Source organism: Elephantulus edwardii, unplaced genomic scaffold (genome assembly GCF_000299155.1).
Source record: "Elephantulus edwardii isolate Elephantulus edwardi_28Jun2011 unplaced genomic scaffold, EleEdw1.0 scaffold00037, whole genome shotgun sequence".
Classification (NCBI taxonomy): domain Eukaryota; kingdom Metazoa; phylum Chordata; class Mammalia; order Macroscelidea; family Macroscelididae; genus Elephantulus; species Elephantulus edwardii.
Window position 1 is genome coordinate 11,611,413 of NW_006399787.1, and position 13,909 is coordinate 11,625,321.

At 43.5% G+C, this 13,909-nt stretch overlaps 1 protein-coding gene across 1 annotated transcript; it reads right to left on the reverse strand.

The window, feature by feature from the left end:
- Positions 1 to 6,812: 6,812 nt before the first annotated feature.
- VRTN (vertebrae development associated) lies at positions 6,813 to 8,906 on the reverse strand. Its single transcript, XM_006884682.1, has one exon. It carries the CDS (start codon positions 8,904 to 8,906, stop codon positions 6,813 to 6,815), a length of 2,094 nt encoding a protein of 697 aa, XP_006884744.1.
- Positions 8,907 to 13,909: the final 5,003 nt, after the last annotated feature.

A 13,909-nucleotide genomic window follows, 5' to 3' on the forward strand; every position in this document is an offset into this window, starting at 1 on the left:
GCTAGGCAGAGAGAAAAGTACAACAATGAATTAATGGAAATCCAAAATCTGTAAATGTTCATTAAAATTAAAAAAGAAGAAGAAATATACTGTAGAGATGTAAGAGCTGGACATGAACAGATAAAAGGTGTTATGGTGGCTGAGTGGTAAGCTGCTCCACGGCCAACTGAAAGGCGTGTAGTTTGAATACACCAGCTGCTCCATAGGAGAAAGATGGGCAATGTCTTCCTGTGAGATTTACTGCCTCTGAAAACCAACTGCAGGGTCAGCTGTGAGTTGGTTCTGACTTGATGGTACAAAAACAGATAATATGTGTACCCATATTCATTCAGTCTTATTCACAACAGTAAAGAGGTTGAAACAATCCAAGTGTCCAATGGATGAATTAATTTTTTTTAAAAAAACACCCACTATGATACAGGTACATTCACACAATAAAACAATAAAGAATTTAATAAACAGTGCACAACATGAATGCACCCAGAAGATAGTAGATTGAATCAAATAAGTCATAAAAGGACAAACATTGTATAATACCACTATTACAAAAAGCTACATGATTATACACAGAAAGAACTATTCTTAGTTACTACAGATTGGCTCAGATGGAGAGGGGAATAGTAAAAATTAGTAAATAAATAGGTGCACATTAAGATGGGTGAAAGGAAATATTCCATAAGGAGTTGATAGTACAATATTAGTCAATAAAGCAAAGTAGTAGTACAGAAGTATTACTAAAAGACAGGTATAATAATATAGCAATATTACTGAAGAAAGACAGGTATATAAAGAGCAATATAGAAAGATTATTAGAAATCAGAATTCTAGGGAAGAAATGGGGAAAGTATGGTTACATTGTTGTTACATACCATTAAGGCAGAACTGACTCCCAGCTGACCCTGAAAATCTGCAGATTTTCAGAGGCAGTAAATTGCATCTGAAGAGAATGCCCATCCTTCTCTCTTGGAGCTGCTGGTAGATTCGAACTGCATGCCTTTGGGTCGGCAGTGCAACTCCTTACCACTAAGCTACCTGATCTCCCTGATTACATTGTGGTTATTGAAATTAATGTTATAAAACAAAACGTGTACAACTAGTTGAATAAAAAAAACAAACTTGTTTTGTAAACATTCACTCAAATCACAGTAACAAATTTGGGAGGTGGGAAAAGTAATTTTATTATATATTTATAGGAGGTATGAGCCTCACAAATGATTCTCAAAAATTATTTTTTAAGAAAGATCCAGGTGTAAAGACGGAGTAATAATGATGCACAAGTTCCAAAGGTGATTAATTTCATAAAACATAATGTATGAGAACGATTGTATGAAACGAATGGTAATGAAGAAGTGGGAAACACAATGCATATGAACTTTGTAAACAAATCCATTTAAAAAAGAAAAATATGAAGTAAAAAAAAAATCTAGCTATGACTGAAATAGGAAATTTGCAAAGACCTAAGGAATACATACAACATTTCCAAAGCTGAAAGGACTAGAGAAAAACTGAGGCTTCTAGTGGCAATATTAAAGAATTCTTTGAAGAAGGTAGTGAATAACTTAGGTGCATCAGGGGGAGACAGAAAAAACATACAGTCACTGTAACAAAAGAATTGGCCAGTATTTATTTAGTTCAGGAAAAAACATATGATCAAACCTAATGGTTGAGAAGGAAGAAGCCCAAGTTTCATTGTAGGCATTGGCAAAAAACAAGTCTCCAGAAATTGACAAAATGTAAATTGAGATATTTCAAGAAATGGTTGCAATACTGGAAGCACTCAAGGGGGCCAAGAAATTTGGAAGACAGCTACCTGGCCAACTGACTGAAAGAGATCCATATTTGTGCTCTAACACAATGCAGAAATCACTGAACATCATTATTATGACCCATAATTAAAGTATTACTTGAAACTTTTAGTTGAAAATAATTTAAAAAGTGTTATAGAAGTATATCAGCATAAAACTGTCAATGTTTCAAGCTAGATTCAGAAAAAGACTTGGAATGAGCAATATCATTCCTGATGTCAGTGGGATCTTGGCTAAAAGCAGAAAACACCAGAAAGATTTTTATCTGTGTGCTATTGAATCTGCAAAGGCATGTGACTGTATGGATCATTACAAATTATGGATAACATACCCAAGAAAGGGTTTTGTTCATGCAGAACCTACACACAAAGAGGCAGTCATTCAGAAAGAACCAGGGGATGTCGCCTGGTTTAAAATCAGAAAAGGTGCGTCACAGTTGGATTCTTTAATTGCACTTATTCAATCTGTATGCTGAGCAAACAATGCAAGAAGATGAATAGTATAAAGGGGAATGAAGCATCATTAACAATCTTTAATATACAAAAGATACAACTTGCTTGCTTAAAGTGAACATGATACACTCACTGATTAAAAAAATCAGTGACTATAGCCTTCAGAATAAATTACAATTCAAGAATGAAACAAAAATGTCAACTGTTGGACCAACAAGCAACATCAGAATAGATGGAAACAAGATTGACGTTGTCAAAAATGCCATTTCACTTGTTTCCCAATCAAGGTCCATGGGAGCAGCAGTCAGGAAATTAAATGAGATCTTGACTTGGGCAAAAGTGATGCAAAAGAGCTCTCCAAAGTATGAAAGAGCAAAGGTGGCCCACTGCATCACTTCCTAAACAACATGCCTCTGGAAACTCTATGAACTTAGATAAATGTCGCTAGTTGCAGAGGGGTTTCAGGCCTTTTGTTCACAGGGTCGCTCTGAGTTTTGCTCGACTCGAAGACAACCAACAACAACAACAAATGTATGTGAAAGCAAGACAGCAAATAGGAAAAATCAAAGAATTGACGCCTTCATATTATAGGGCTGACAAATAGACTGCCAGAACAACAAACAAATCTGTCTTGGATGAAGTATTGTGGAATTTTCCTTGAAGTGAGAATGTTAAGACTTTATCTCCTGTATGTTGGACATGTTACCAGGAAGAACCAGCCTCTGGAGAAATACATTGTGCTTACTAAAGAATACATTGTGTTTTACTAAATATATTGTGCAATGAAATAACAGCAGCCCTCAAGAATGGATAAAATGTTTGCATTTGGCTCAAACATGACAGTGATTGTGGGGATGATTCAGAAATGGGCAGGGTCTATTTCTGTTGTAACAGGATAGCTATGACTTGACAGCACTCAGCAAAACAGATACCTTGATGCTGCAACAATTAGATGAAATACATGGTTAATGAAGACTGAGCCCAGATTAGCCCTAGGAGAGACTGAGATGTAGGTAGTAGACTCTCCAGGGCCAGTGGGCTCTGAACCAAAGTGTCGCAGGCAATGCCCTGGGGTCTGAATGCTGGGTTCCAGAGAATTGTCTGAGAAGCAATCTCATTCACCGCGTACTGGAGATGATCACCACCTGAGGGTTAGCCATCATTTTTCGGTCATCCATGTTTCTGCTGCGGTTTTAGAATAAAGCTTTTCTATTTTTAACTTTTAAAATCAGTTGTTTTACTCTACAACTGCACAGAATGTTTGAAGATGCAGTGTTAACCTCACACTTTTCTGCCTCCTTCCTCTATTCACACATTGTTCATTCCACTGGAATTTCTTTCTACATGTGCATCCAAGACAGAAACTGGGCAATCAGGGGCAGGGCGGGGAATGGGGTGGAAGACACATACATGCATAAATAATTTTAGCAAAATACCAGCTTCAAAATTAACACCAAGTATTCTCAGCAAATACAGGCAAAGCTTAGGTAGCCCTGTCTTTCTAAGCAGATTTTAAAGGAAACAACTTTTCTACACAGGGATCATTTAACCAGACTTATTAAGCCTTTAAAAATCAATAAATATTGACATACCGTTTTAATCTTCACTTTCCCAACAGAGGCAAAAATATCTCCCTATAAGCTTGAGGTTCATTGCTGGCACCTGACAAAAGGACTTTCAGTCCTGGGATAGGACTGTCTTTAATCTGTAGAGTGTGACCTTGAACAAGTCTCCTTCAGCATCAGCTTCTACCTAGTAAATAGGAATCAGGCTCCCAGAAGTTCTCAAACTTGACGTCATTGTTATTCATAGACGCTTATCTAACTCTTACCATGTGTAGAGTACTTACTGTAGGCCTAAGTGCAATCTCATTTTACAGATGTACGAGTGAGGCTAAGTGAGGCTCATCCCCTCATGTACATTCACTGCCTTGCCAACATCGGATTGGAATCAGGTCTAAATGGGGCCCTGGAATCCACATCTCTATGAGCTTCCCACTGGAGACCCAAGTGCTAGCCAACTGGTTTTAGGTCCCCACTACATACTGAATTACATGTTGAACTGTTAACCAAAAGGTCGATTGTTTGAATTCACCCACTAATCCAAAAGAGAAAGATGAGGCAGTTTGCTTTCACTGCAATTCACAACCTCAGCAACCCACAGGAGGCTTGTAAAGTGAATCCGAATCAACTCAATGGCAGTGGTTTGATTTGGGGGTTGAAACACTGTTCTAGGCAAAAGAAGACCTGCTCTGATTTGAGAGCACAAAGGAAGCAAACGGGAAAATCCAAAGCCCCACCAGGGTAGTCCTCAGGAGAAAGTCTGGTACACTTCTAAGGACTAAGGAGTAAAGGGAGGCGGAGATGAGGACCAGTCAGAAAGAACCCAGACTACTTGAAACCCAGAAGGTGCTTCTTGCTGCACTAGGCTGCCACCTGCTGGTTATTGGTAGCTACCGCAGAACAAAGAAGCCAGCTGTTAGGTACAGTTAAGTCCAGTACAAACTTTCATCAATCCTATTCATAGATCTGAACCCTGTCGAGGTCTGTGCCAACCTCACAATCTCAGACACATTCGAATCTATTGCTGCAGTCACTCCATCAATCCACCTGGTGGAGGATCTTCCTCTCCTTCACTATCCCTCCACCTTTCCAAGCATGATATCCTTCTGCAAGAAGAAGTTTCACCATCCTTGCCTCCAAGAGCACTCTGGCTGCACTTTCCCCAAAGCATCTATTTGTTCTTTTGGCCATCCATGGGATATTCAATACTCATCTCCACCACCACCACTGTTTAAAGCATCAACTCCTGACATCCTTATTCATTGTTCAGCTCTCAACAGCATAGCATGTAATTTAAAATACCACTCCAAAACCCTAAACCCATTACCGTGGAGCAGATTTCAACTTATAGTAGTAATCCACCATTGGGTTTCCACAGTTATACTATTTTGGTGCGTGTGTGTAACTACCCCCCAAAGTTATACATTTTAATGAATTTCTGAGGTAGTACATTTTAATGAGAACAAAACGGTTTCTAAGGCTAAAAATCTTTACAGAAGCAGACTGCCCCATTTTCCTTCCATGGAGCAACTGGTAGGTTCAAACTGTTAGCTAACTGTTTTGTATGTTTGTTTGGTTAGAAGTTCCTTAAGCACAGTGCCACCAGTGGTTAACTGGTACACCATGCAGAGGTTTCTGTGGACATTAGGGCACACTCCTGCCTCACAGAGTTCAGTGCAGTGAGGCAGACCAGCAATGACAAGGCATCATGGCAGGTAGGGACAAAGGTCAGTCTGGATGAGAAAGTATAGTGTCAGGGATCAGTTGGGAGAAATGAGCTGGAGAAGCAAATGAGATTAGGTGGGTATTAAACTCTGGAATATCCAACAACCAGCTTCAAATTCCATGCCGGCCTAGCCTGGCACATTTAAAATATCCCATTTCTATGATTTCAGGAAGATGGCTTTCCAAGCAGCCATTCATTGCCTGACTGGTCCCTGGAAGCACTAAGAGCACTTTTAGACCTCAAGAAGCTGTATCCAGGTGTCTCCCTCCATCCTCCATGCCCTAATGTCCCATCAAAAGAAAGAAAATGGTCACTTTTAGTCTCATCAAACCAGCAGGAAAAATGGGAATGGGCTGTCAAATACTGCAAAACAAACATCAGAGACCAAGGGCTGTGAGCACCATATCATTTTATTGTTTTGGTTTTCCAGGTTCACTCTTGAATAATGCAAGGTCAGTCTCCCACCTGCCTGGCCATTAGGCAGTATCTTCTCTAAAGACAGGACAACTGCTGGGGAGAGGTTAGCAGGAAAGCAAAGTCCACACCTGCCAGCAAGGCTCCTTCCTGAGGACTGCATGTGGGGGTCCACAGTTGATGGCTCAGGCACCAGTAAGCCCGGATCCTAAGTCCTCTATTCCCAAACAGGATGGCTCCACCTGTTGGCCATCCCCCAGAACACATCCCCACCAAGGCAGGCGGGCTGGCTAGCCCCTGAGGCCGCTGCCCAGAAACAGAGGTCATCTTGGTTCTGTGCACACATTCTCGTCTCTGCTTAGACTGAGCAGCAGAGCCACTAATCCACTTCTATTGGGAAATGTCTTTGAATAAAGAGGATGCCAACCCCTTAAAAGGAAATGAAGACATACATTTCTTCCCAACTGGACAAAGAGCCACAGTAGGGCCATCTATCACCCCTATGAAAAACAGAAAGAGCTTCAGATAACCAATTCTTCTTCCCCCGGAAACATACATATGGAGCTGCCAACACCTCTAGCCAGGTGTGCCAGCTATCCCACTGAAAATAAAGAGAAAACAAAAATCTAAAAATGAAAATGGTTTCAAATTTAAATGAACCAACTAAACAACACTCCTGGCCTAGCAACCCTCTGCAAGAGACCTTGGGACAGTCTTCGGGCTTTCTCTTTCCTAAAGCCAGGAAACAGACAAACACACACTCTCTCTTTCTGGATTCAAGGTCAGTGCTGTGGGACCTCAACTGCTCCTCCCTTCCTCTCAACCCGCAGAAAGCCCCCTCTGATCCTCTCTGTCAGCCATCGACCAGGGTGAGGCCATCATAGAGTGCCCGCTTCCACATGTAATACGTGGAGCGAGCAGTGAGGGGAAAGAGTGTGCTGAACTCCTTGTATGAAGGGAAGCTCTTAGACTGGAAGCGCTTTTGTAAAAACAGCTTGGCCTGGGCCTTGAACTTGGTGGTGGTGATCATATCCATCACCAGCACTGGGTCATCCCTGTCATCCACAGCCGTCACAGGGTAGTGTGATGGGGACCCACCATGGGCGGTGACCTCTTCTCCTAGGGCCTCCTCTCTGGAAGGCTCTCCCATCCTCTCTGTTGAAGGCTCCTCCTGTAGCTCTCCCTTGGGTGAGGTCGCCTTGTCTGTCACACTGCTGCCAGCTTCCTTCTCTGGCCTCCCTTGGGCCTCTAATGCCCTTCGTTTGCTCAAGGCAGGGACCTCCCTCTGGAGTTTGGACAGGCTTCTGGGCCAGCGCTGGGCAAGACTCTTCCAGGCCCAGAAGGTGGACGGTGACAGGCTAGGGTAGCGGAGACGGAAGCGGCAGAAAGGAAGGTGCCCACTTAGCACCTGCTTGCGGGCGGCCCTGCGCAGCCGTCTCTGCCAGCGAGGCAAGGGCATTTTCAAGGGTAGGGGCTCCCGGGGCGCCAGAGCCCCCTCGTTGGTGCTTCTCCCTAGCCCTTCTCCCTCCTCGCTCTTACAGGAGGATGGAGACACTACTTCTGCAGGGACTGTTTGGGGATCCTCTGCTACCGAGACAGACGATGCCTGCTTAAAGTTGGGGTTCCTCCGGAGGGCCTTTCGACGCCAGTTGTAGTAGGTGGACCGGGAGATGCCAGGGAACCTGCGCTTGAAGCAGCGATAGGGAATCAGAACGTTGAGGGAGATGCAGTGCTCCAGGTACAGCTTGGCCCGTTGCATCACAAACACTCCAGGGCTTGGGAGCGGGCACTCCAGCCCGTTGGCACCCTGCTCCCCCAGCTGCTCCTCCGGCTGCTTCATGGCCAGCGTCTGCCTGGGCGCCAGGGCCTGAACGAAGGCGGAGCCCAGCAGCTCGTTCTTCCAGGCGTAGTAGGTGGATCGGGAGATCTCGGGGAAGCGCTGCTGGAACTGCTGCAGCGGCACCACGCCCCCGCGGTGGAAGCTGTCTTGCAGAAAGTGCTTGGCCGAGAAGCGGGTGGCCACCTTCTGCCGGTGCTCCTGGGACTGGCGCCGCCAGCGGTAGAAGGTGCTCTTGGTGACATAGCGCTCGCAGAGGTGCGAGTAGCTGAGGCCAGGCTCGCGGTTGAGCAGCTCCAGGGTCTTGGCTGGAGGAGGCAGGGCGGGCAGAGCTGCAGGGCCCGGGCCCAGACTGGCCACACTCTCCACCTCCACTTCCTCCAGACCCACCACCGGGGCAAAGTACTGGTGGCGGAAGAGGTGGCTGCTGAGCGGCTGGCCTGCCCACATGATGTGCAGCGTGGAGGGCGTGTGGTCACAGCGGCGAGGCCTGATGACCCGGTTAAAGTAAGGCCGGATCTTAAGGTTGCGCATGGGATAGATGGAGTAAACGTTGCGCTCCAGCACTGAGGCGAGCGCGTACAAGTGCCACACGTTAGAGAAGCTGCTGGGGAAGCAGGTGGCCTTGACGTCCGCGTCGAAGATGGCCTCCAGCGTGGTGGAGGGCAGGCTGGTCATCTCGGGGGACTCCTCGGAGCACAGGGAGTAGCGCACGGCCTGCAGCATCACTTTGGAGTCAATCATGCCCTGGAGGTAGTAGTGGCGATGCAGCAGCATCTCCACCACGGTGCGCGCACGCAGCTCCAGGCTGAGGCCCGTGTTGCCCCACAGCAGCATGCTGGCCGCCTCGAACAGCAGGCTGCCCTCGCCCTTGCACACCAAGGGCAGCATGTTCCGCGGAGCATCCTCTGGGTACAGGCTCATGGCCACTGGGTCCACCTGCAGCACCTGCGGGCTGGGACACCCTTCCCGGCATTGGGGAAGGGCAAAGGAAGACAAGACCTGCTTGGCTTCGATGGCGGTTCCCACAAGCCCCTCCAGGCCTTCGGACTCCACTGCCTCCTGCAGTTCCTGCAACACCTGCTGTACCAGCTGGTCCCGGGAAGTCATCCTGCGCGGGCAAAGGACAGAAGTCAGAGGGCAGAGCAAAGCTACCTAGACGATACTGAGTGATAGTCCTGTTAACTTCAGCACCTTCTCTCTGAAGTCGATTTCTATCCTCTCCGGTTTCTAATGTTGCCCCTTGGGTGTGTTTAATCACACTATCACTGATAAAGGTTTGGCCTCTGGAGCCTAGCTTTGAATCCTGGCTCTGATATTAACTTGGTCACCTTGGGCAAGCTTCTGTAAGATGGGGGTCATAATACAACTAATAAAAGTATCTACTTTATAGGGTTGACTAATGAAAAAGAAAGAAAGGAGATGCTTTAAAACAGCACTGTTGACAGAACATTAAATACGCCAGACTGCCCAAAGAATAGACCAATCTTGGAAGAAATAAAACCACAATGTTCCCTAGAAGTGAGGGGGGGGGGTCATCATCTGAAAAAAAGGAGGGAGGTTGGAATTGTTAGAAAAAAAATAGTATGTTTGGCAAAGCATATGGCCAAGAAAAATTAAGGAAATTATCATAAAATGGGTTTATTCTACTAATGATCATGAAAACAGAACCAGATCCAGCAGTGTGCTGTTCTAGTACACAGAAGATTACCATGTGTAGCCAACTCAAAGGTAACTAATAACATTTTGTACAGTTGTAGTACACACCAGAGGTGAGAATAAGCGAGGGAAATTGAGATAAATCACCATCCTTGAAAACCGTGCAGCGTGAAGTATTACAGAAATATTAGTTATCTATTAGACTTAGATTCAAATTAGGTTCAAATTGTTTTCCTGTCAAACATTCTTCTAGGTGGTATAGCACTGGTCTGTGCATTGCTGTACAGAGGTAACTCGTGGTTGCTGTGATGCCGAAGATTGTGACAGTGATGTGCCAGTCATGGTGATGGGTACCCACAGTGCACAGTGTTGGCTGGAGCTTCCCGACTAAAACAAGCCTGGAAGCAGGAGTGGCATCCACTTCCGAAATGGCTTGCCTCCGGAAACTCTATATACAAACAGTGCTCAGGTTGTTCGTTCATAGGGTCGCTATGAGTCATCTACAACTCGACAGCACCAAACAACAACAACAACATTAGACTTAGTACTATTCTAGTGGCCTAGTGGTAAAAACTGTGCTGCAATCCCAAAGGCACAGTTTTAATCCACCAAGTGCTCCGTGGGAGATGGATAAACAATCTCCTCCTGTGATTTCTCTGAAAACCTGCTAGAGGGTCAGCTATGAGTCAGTTCTGACTCAATGGTACACAACAACAACTATATATCTTTATGGTGGTGGTGATTGCCATCGAGTCGACTAAGACTCATAGCGACATTATGAACAAAATACCTGAAGCCTTTCTAGAATTATTGTCATTTCTCAAAGTTCATAGAGTTTCCAGAGGCATGTTGCTTAGAAAGTGGATGCCACTCCTGCTTCCAATCTTATATAGTAGAACTCATGCTATACTCTTGTACTTTTTAAAAGGATTATAAAAATATTTAGACATAATTGTTCTGCCTTTCCCTAGAATAGTAATTTTCAAAGCATGCTCCACAGATCCCTAGGGTTTTCTGAAACTTTGAGGGAATCTGCAAATGGAACTATTTTTAAAGTAATACAGCAGATATTGTGAGACTGGCACAGGACTGAGCAGGGTCCATTCCAATCACAGTGCTGAAGCAGTGACACTTAACAACAAGATATATATAACAACAAAATAAAGGGACCTCGTCTAGAGCTGTGCTGCCAACCCAAAGGCGCATGGTTTGAAACCACCAGCTGCTCTGAGGGACAAAATAGGCAATCTCCCCCTGTGCTATTTACTGTTTATTATTTACTATTTAGATTCAACTTCACAGCACATTAACAAGAAGTAGTTATGTGGAGCTTTGATGACTAAGTGGTAGGGAGTTGCGCTGCCAAACTAAAGGCACACAGTTCAAATCCACCAAACACTGCACAGGAGAAAGATGCATAGTTTCCTCCTCTGATTTACAGCCTCTGAAAACCCACTGCAGGGTTGGTTCCAACTGGAGGGTACATAACAAAGAAGATTTTTGCTTTTTCCCTAGTATTGACATCTAGTAAAAACTATGTTTTAGTAAAACTATGTTTTGCCACAGCAAAGGGATCAAGTGCATCCGATGTGGACAGCGGTGAGGATGGTGTGGGCTAGGACGGGGTTCAGATCTGTTTTCATAGGATCGTTATGAGTCATACTCAATGGCACATAATAATGACAACTATAATACTTCAGCACGAATCAGGGCAACAGCATCATTAGAAGCACCATATTAGAAGTAATCATATACTCAGTTTTTTACTAAAAATTAATCTCACTAAGAATGACCATGATGCAGGGAAAATTATTAAATTTCCATATAATCAGTATTAAGAATGATAAAATGCAGAATATTCACAAAGCACTTCTCTGTATACTGAAGTTGCTGTGTCATGAAATTGTTTGAGATGAATGATGAACTTGATGCCATTTTTAAAACCTTACTGGGGGTAAAAAAAACCTTACTAATTTTTACTTGAAAGACTGACACTGTTCATTTGGATTTGGATAGGTTTGGTAGACATATTCTCAAAACAAAAATTGGTGAGTCTGTCACAGCAGAGAAAATCCCTGGCAATATTTACTAACCAAGGTAAATCTTGAGGTTTCTTTTGAGAATTACAATTTTGGAAAACCTGTATCTACCACAGAAATCTGACAGTTTCCCAATATTTTTCATTTTTAAAAAAACCCATCAAAAACAAACCCAAACATGTCACTTACTTTACCATATGTTTCTTATAACAAGATTATTATTTTAAACTGACATCTCCACTTTCAGTTTTAATTTCAAATATAGAAGAACAAAAACCTCTCTGGATCTTCAAATTTTTTATGCTTCAAAAGTGTACAAAATCCCCAAGACTAAAAAAGTTTACTGCCCTACAACAATAGAGGAACTCTGGTGGACTGGTGGTAAAAAGTTGTGCTGTCAACCCCCAAAGGCAGGGAGTTTTGACCCACCAGCTGGCAGTCTCCTCCTGTGTGACTGTTTGTTGTTGTAATGTACCATCAAGTCAGAGCCAACTCATGCCTGACCCTCTGGTGGGTTTACAGAGGTAGTAAATTGCAGGAGAGATTACTCATCTTTCTCCCACAGAGCATCTGGTGGATTCAAAGTGCTTACCTTTAAGTTGGCAGCACAGTTCCTTACTACTGAGCCAGCAGAGCTCCCTCCTGTGTGGTTTACAGCCTTTGAAAGCCCACTGGAGCCATGGATCCAACAAAATAGAACAGCCCTAAAACAAAGACAGTTGCCAGCCCCCTGTCCCAAAGAGCAGCCAGCAGACCTAGCCACTATACAGACATTAATCTAACAGTTAAATATTTGCTATTTTCCCATGAACTTTCCTAAGAGTTTTACTGTTAATCTATCTGGTCTACCTAAAGTAAGTACTAGCATCTCCAATTTACAGGTGGGGAAATTGAGGCAATCAAGGCTGAGCTAATTTGCTCAAAGTCACCCAAGTAAGTGGTACAGCCTGCAGAAGCAGAAGCCCTTCCCAGTTGGTGATCCACCTCCTCTTTAACACAAATTAAACAGTAATCATTCGGACATTTTCCGTGTTGAATTGCAAAGCAGAGTAGTACTCCTTTATGGACACTTTTGAATGAGAAAGGAGACCACTAGACTGCTGTCTTTTTTCCCCCTCTTTTAACCCTCCCCACCACTCTCCTTGTCATCCACAGAAACGTGGTCATCTTTGTTCTCTAGAACAGCTTTCACTGTTGCCGTTGTGTACCAGCTCAGCTGACCCTCAAGCCGGTTTTCAGAGCTGCTCAGTCAGATGAGAGATCGTCGCTTTCCTGCAGGGCAGCTGGTGGAGTTGAACCGCGTGCCTTTGTGATTGCAGTGCAACGTCTTCACACTAGGCCACTGGAGCTCCCTCCTATAGCATTAACTTTGAAAAATGTGCATTTTAGCATATGCATTTGTGAACTCATCCAACTCTACAATCACGAGAGGTTTATTTATTGCTTATACACAATATTTCAGCAAAGTTAAGAATATTTCCAAGAGCACTGAAAGAATACCAGCCAGAATTTTACTTGAAAAATCATGGGTGGGGAGAGCTATTTTGAAATGAGAAATTGAAGTCACCTTTAGATGAACTTTCTAGGTCATAAATATTTTTCCAAATGTTCGTATTGTGACAAATCTGGCCTAAATCTTACTAATATCCCCATTTGTACCGCTATGTTATTTGTTATTTTGAATTAAGTTTTCAGTATATTAATTTTTTGTACACCTTCTATTTCCTAAACAATTTTGTTTCTTCCAAAAACTCAACTTATTTCCTTTGGACTCAAGAAGCAAACTTCCTCCCAGTCCTTACATAAAGCAAGCACTTCATCCACTTCCTAAACAATATGCCTCTGAAAACTCTATGAACTTTAAGGAACGATAGTTACAGAAAGGCTTCAGGTCTTTTGTTCATAGTGTCGCTGTGAATCATACTCGACTCCACAGCAATCAACAAAAACCAATTACATAATAATAGCTAAACCCTGAAGACTAAACTATACGCACTAAAGCGCACTTTCATTACCACAATCATTCCAACAGATAACTCTGGATCTTTTTATTTCTTGCACAGTATCATTGGCTGAAAACTGTCGCACAGCTGCATATAAATGAGTGTTCTTTTTGCTACTTTCCAAACAAAATTATGAAAATAACTCTTCACTTACTGTGTGCATTTAACTTAGTGAAGTTCATCAAAATCTCAGAAAACTAAGAAGGAAAAATTTAAACTGTGTGAGTGGTTCTTCCTGCTAACATCCCGACTAACAGCATAAAATTTCCTCCCATTAAGCCACACATTTGCAAGTTTTCCTGGGCTTCTCATAGGGTGACGCTTTCTTCCAGGACGGTATTTATATATGGTTCTCACCTGCACTCCACAGAACTCCCACACATCACACATACCCCTCAAGGCCAGGATCGCT

What these genes read in the sequence shown, in the direction of transcription:
- VRTN (XM_006884682.1), bottom strand. Translation starts at nt 8,906, where the DNA reads ATGACTTCCCGGGACCAGCTGGTACAGCAGGTGTTGCAGGAACTGCAG.